At 52.9% G+C, this 5,647-nt stretch overlaps 1 protein-coding gene across 1 annotated transcript; it reads left to right on the forward strand.

The window, feature by feature from the left end:
• Positions 1-3,313: 3,313 nt before the first annotated feature.
• Positions 3,314-4,872, forward strand: SSTR1 (somatostatin receptor 1). The gene has a single exon (XM_054580680.1). The coding sequence runs from the start codon at positions 3,314-3,316 to the stop codon at positions 4,484-4,486; it is 1,173 nt and encodes a 390-aa protein (XP_054436655.1). The 3' UTR covers positions 4,487-4,872.
• Positions 4,873-5,647: the final 775 nt, after the last annotated feature.

Below are 5,647 nucleotides of genomic sequence, written 5' to 3' on the forward strand. Positions count from 1 at the left end.
CCCCATCTTCATTAAGCAGTCATTTCCCATTTCCTCTTCCCCTCCATCCCTGCCAGCCTCTAATCTGCTTTGTCTTGAGCGATTTGCCTATTTTGGACATTTGCTATAAATGGAATCATGCAATATACTTGACCTGGCATCTTACACTGTGGAAATGTTTTCAAGGTTCATCTATGTTGTAGCATGTACTGATACATCATTCCTTTTCCTGGATGAATAATCTAGTGTAAGGATATACCACATTTTGTTTGTCCATTTGTCAGTTGATGGATATTTGGGCTGTCTGAGTTTTTGGCTAGTATAAATAGTGCTGCTATGAACTGTCAAGCAAAAGCTTTTATTCAAATGTTTTCAATATTTTTGGGGGGGGAGGGGAGGCGGGTATAAATACCTATAAGTGGAATTGCTGGGTCATATGTCAATTCTGCTTTTAACTTTTTGAGAAATCATCAAACTTTCTAAAGTTGCTGCATCATTTTTCATTCCCATCACCAACATATAAGGGTTCCATTTCTCCACATGCTTGGCAACATTTGTTATTTTCTTTCTTTCTTTTTTTTTTTTTAAATATAGCCACCCTAGTGGTGCAAAGTGGTATCTTGTTGTCAATCTCTTTTTATGGATAAGCAATTCATCATAAAACCACTTCAGAAACCAAAAAAAACATGTTGATATCAAGTCTTAATTTTTCTCCTTTTATATATGATGCTACCATTAAACTGAGAGCTTTCCCTAAGATGAGCTGCAAAGTGAACATATGAGATTTTGAGCAACAGAGCTGTGTTTTACTGGTTCCCATCACCCACTCCCCCTCGAGCAATCATGATTAACACCCATGTGCCTAAACGATGACTGTTGAAATATTAGCCCCCTGAGAAATAGCCAGGTATCTGTAATCAGTGATTGCCAAAGAGGCATCTAAACTATTATGAGGCTTGGCTCGTACTGTAAAAAAGCTTTTCAGAGTGGGACAGAGCCATTTTAAAAAACCCAGTAAATGTTCATTTTTATCTCCATATGTGCTGTATTTTTTAAGTATAACTAACCAACAATTCCACATTCCATTTTAGATAAAGTAATTTGTTTAGATAAAACAATGAGTTAAACAGATTGGGCCTTATGAAATTTCAAATTCCTTCCTAGCACATTTCTCATTAATAATTCAGTGTTCATAGCACATATTCCTATGAGAACCTGTCATCATTTATTTTATCTCTGATTGCTATAACCAACACACTACAAAAGCTATTTTTTTCCTCTGCCAGAGCACTTACTTTTGAGAACTAGAACACATATAAAGGATTACCTTGGTAAAGCAAAGGGTCAACTAGAATTGTACTTTACTTTTTTTCGATTTCTGCATCCGTTTCTGCATTCTGGACTGTGGCGCCAATATGAGTTTAGCTCCTGTTTAAGTACGCCTGTTCTCAGCGAAAACCGTCCTGATGGGAGGGAAAGCTGATGCTCTGAGTATGGTGGGTGTCCTCTGGTTGAGAGGAAGGAGGAACAAGAAGCTGGAAGCTCAGCACTAGGCTCCTGCAGGTCAGCCTTCCTGGGAACTTGCATGCTTCATACGATACAGACTTGAAGGGATCTTGAAAAGAAATAGAGGGGCTGGATGGAGGGATTCTTCCTTGGAAAGAAACGATTGGAAAGCTAAGGGGAGCCTAGGCTAAGGATAGTGGGCAGTCACAGAAGTCGTTAAAAAGCATGGTAATTGAATTTTTTTTAATATACAGAATCCATTTAATTCCTAAATGAAGTGGGCAAGCTTTGAGCTTGCTTGATTTTTGTGTCTGAAAGGTTTGGGCACGTAAACTGGAGCCGGGGTTTCACGTCCAGAGGTCTCAGAAAAGGCTGAAATCCTAGCATTTAATTGGAAAGACTCCAAGGCCGTCCGGCCATTCCTGGAGTTGAAACCGGGTCTGGTCACCTTCACGACCAGCTCAACGTGGGCTTAGAGGAGCCGTCATTCCTGCTCGCCCGGCCTTTACACTTCTCCCCCGGGTACAAAGTACAGCAGGGACGCAGGCGGAGCCTTTCCAAGCGGCGCAGCCGTATCTTTCCCCAGTGAACACCTAGATGGATTTCCAATGCTTAGCCTGGCACGTTCTGGAGGGAGCCTCAGGCTCCTTCTGCCCTCCCAGCCGCGCGTCCTCGTTTCTGCAGTCGATATTCTTCGGGAAGGCAAGGGGGCTCTGGCTACTGCGCACTTTAATAAAAGACTCGCCGTGGCTTACCCAGGCCCCTGAACGTTCCCGCCCGCGAAGAGCTGACTACTGTAATGTAACGCAGAAACCCCTATCACACGGATTGTAGTAACCTCCTCCCAAGGCCCCAGGGTTAACGGTCAGTTTCGGTGACTCCAAGAGTATCGGCGTGGGCGCCTGTGTTGGGGTCCCGCCCAAAGCAAAGAGTTGGACAGCGGGAAGAACGTCACTGCGCTAGCAGGCTGCACTGGCACTTTGCACCGGCCATCTCAGCGTGGGTCAGGAGGTAGTGCGCCCAAGGTAAGCAGACCTGGGAGCTTCTGCTGCGGGTCTGAGAAGCAGGGCAAGGGGGGTGGGGGAGGTGGGAGTTTGGGCACCAGACGACTGGACCGGAGTGGAATTAGGGGTTCCTCATGGTGGGGCAGCAGCTGAGGGTAACTGAAATGAACTCCAGACATCTGTGCCTGGGGTTCGCTTCAGTTTTTGCCTTGAATGGGAGCCAGGTGGGATGGGACAGAACGTACACCTTTCGTTCGCACCCACCCTCCAGGAAGGCGGAGAAACTCCCCAGGTCCTCCTGAGGGATGGAAGAGGGGTGCTGCAGGGGAGCCCCGAAAGCAACTGCTCGCAACTGTTTGGGGTTGATCCGAGCGCAAGACTGGACAGGAAAAAAAAATGGTCGAGGGGGTGATAAGCCTCCTATATTGCCTTCCTCCCTCTTTCTCCCCCCTTCCTTTTCGTAGCTGCTGACGCGCTGGCGGTGCCTATTAATCATTCACCAGCCCAGAGTCGCGCCAGTTAATGGCTGTGCGGCGCGGGGCTCCAGTCTCCCCGCCTCCCCTCTCTACCCTCGCGTGTGGCCAGGAGCCCAGGAGCCCGGGAGCGGCGAGCGACAAGCGGCTGCGTGCAGGCAGTGGTTGGGCAATGCTCCCCGCTAGCGCGGGTTAAAGCCGCGCTCTCCGCAACCGCGGAGCGCTACCCTCAGGCGCCCGGCGGCAGAGAGCTACGGACAGTCGGTCCGGGTGCCGAGTGAGGGCGCAAGCGGCGGGGGCGCGAGAAGAGTGCCCAAGCTCTAGCAGCCCCATCGCCCCCCATCAGCTGAGATGTTCCCCAATGGCACCGCCTCCTCTCCCTCCTCTCCTAGCCCCAGCCCGGGCAGCTGTGGCGAAGGCGGCGGCGGCAGGGGCCCCGGGGCCGGCGCTGCGGACGGCATGGAGGAGCCGGGGCGAAATGCATCCCAGAACGGGACCTTGAGCGAGGGCCAGGGCAGCGCCATCCTCATCTCTTTCATCTACTCCGTGGTGTGCCTGGTGGGGCTGTGCGGGAACTCCATGGTCATCTATGTGATCCTGCGCTACGCCAAGATGAAAACGGCCACCAACATCTACATCCTCAACCTGGCCATTGCCGATGAGCTGCTCATGCTTAGCGTGCCCTTCTTAGTCACCTCCACGTTGCTTCGGCACTGGCCCTTCGGCGCGCTGCTCTGCCGCCTCGTGCTCAGTGTGGACGCAGTTAACATGTTCACCAGCATCTACTGTTTGACTGTGCTCAGCGTGGACCGCTACGTGGCCGTGGTGCACCCCATCAAGGCAGCACGCTATCGCCGGCCCACCGTGGCCAAGGTGGTGAATTTGGGGGTGTGGGTGCTATCGCTGCTGGTTATTCTGCCCATCGTAGTCTTCTCGCGCACGGCGGCCAACAGCGACGGCACAGTGGCCTGCAACATGCTTATGCCTGAGCCAGCCCAGCGCTGGCTGGTGGGCTTCGTGTTGTACACATTTCTTATGGGCTTCCTGCTGCCCGTCGGGGCCATCTGCCTGTGCTACGTACTCATCATCGCAAAAATGCGCATGGTAGCCCTCAAGGCTGGCTGGCAGCAGCGCAAGCGCTCTGAGCGGAAGATCACCCTGATGGTGATGATGGTGGTGATGGTGTTTGTCATCTGTTGGATGCCTTTCTACGTAGTGCAGCTGGTAAATGTATTCGCGGAGCAGGACGACGCCACGGTGAGCCAGCTGTCGGTCATCCTCGGCTATGCCAACAGCTGCGCCAACCCCATTCTCTATGGCTTTCTTTCGGACAACTTCAAGCGTTCTTTCCAGCGCATCCTGTGCCTCAGCTGGATGGACAACGCCGCGGAGGAGCCGGTCGACTACTATGCCACCGCCCTCAAGAGCCGCGCCTATAGCGTGGAGGATTTTCAGCCAGAGAACCTGGAGTCCGGCGGCGTCTTCCGCAATGGCACCTGTACGTCCCGGATCACGACTCTCTGAGCGGGGGGCCGTTCAAGGGCCCTTCGCAAAGGGAGGAGGAGGAGGAGGAGGAGGAGAAAAGGAGGCCGGGTGCGAGAGGTGAAAGTATCCTAGAGATCACAGTAGGATGGGGCAAAGTGTGGCTAGGACACTGCGCTTCGGGGTTGAGAGACTAGAAGAAATGCTCGCTACAGAAATGGAATTGGGCGTTTTGCTTGTACACGGGGAAAGCTTGTGGGCTCCCTTCTCCGCTGTCTCCTACTCTCCCTCCTTCCTACACTGCGCTTGTACTTCTGCACCCTCTCTGCTCCCCACTCCGTAACTTTGATATTTCTTTCCGCCAAGTCCTGCAGGTACAGATCGTGGACTCATTACTGTCGCTAACTCAGGCTGACCCTCAGCCCTGCCAGCCGTTATTTGTTTGTTTAAGCCGAGCCACGGTTACCGCCACGGGTTTCCCTAGGGATGAGTCCCAGCTGGCCCTCGGCCCCGCCCTGCCGCGCCTTGGCTTGCGCGGTTCTGCCTGGTGCCCCTAGCGGAGTATCGAAACGCAGCTTTCTCTTTGCACAGCCCGACTTGAAGGGCAGGCGGACCTGAGAATGAACCGGGCAGCTTGCCTTTTCTCCTACTCTCCGGTGTAGATGCATCCTTCGCCGAGCCCCTCCAGCACTCACTCTCACTGCACCCAGAGCGGAGCCAGGTGCTTAGTAAAATCGGTCCCGCGTTTCGAACCCCGGGCATTGCGCAATCCTCTTTCAGTCCCTCCATTTGGAGCCAAAAGGAGCGGAGAACAAGGACCAAGGGGCGCGGGGGTTAGATTTGAGGTTGGGAGAGGGACGAGGAACTGTAATGGAAACCACCTCCTCCAGCCTGGCTCAGAGCCGGCACTTTAGGTTCCAAAGACCAGCACTCTGGAACTCTGCATTAGGCCAAGGAAGACGGGTCGCAATTTCCCTGGGGGGCCGCCTGGGAGCATGACTGCAACTACACTGTTTCCTCCGTCACCCAAGAGTCTGGAGGTGCAGATCTAAGAGTAACATAACAACAGGCTCAGTTTCCTGCTCTGGCTTATCTCGAAGACCAAGGACCAGGGCTGGGACCTCGGGTGGCGCCTACAGAGACTTGGCCAATCCCCACGGTATCACCGCCACCTGCAGGCTGGAGAGTGGGCCTGTCCTGTCG

The sequence above is a fragment of the Pteronotus mesoamericanus genome, unplaced genomic scaffold (assembly GCF_021234165.1).
Source record: "Pteronotus mesoamericanus isolate MK-2021 breed Mesoamerican mustached bat unplaced genomic scaffold, CSHL_Meso_final contig_100, whole genome shotgun sequence".
NCBI lineage: Eukaryota > Metazoa > Chordata > Mammalia > Chiroptera > Mormoopidae > Pteronotus > Pteronotus mesoamericanus.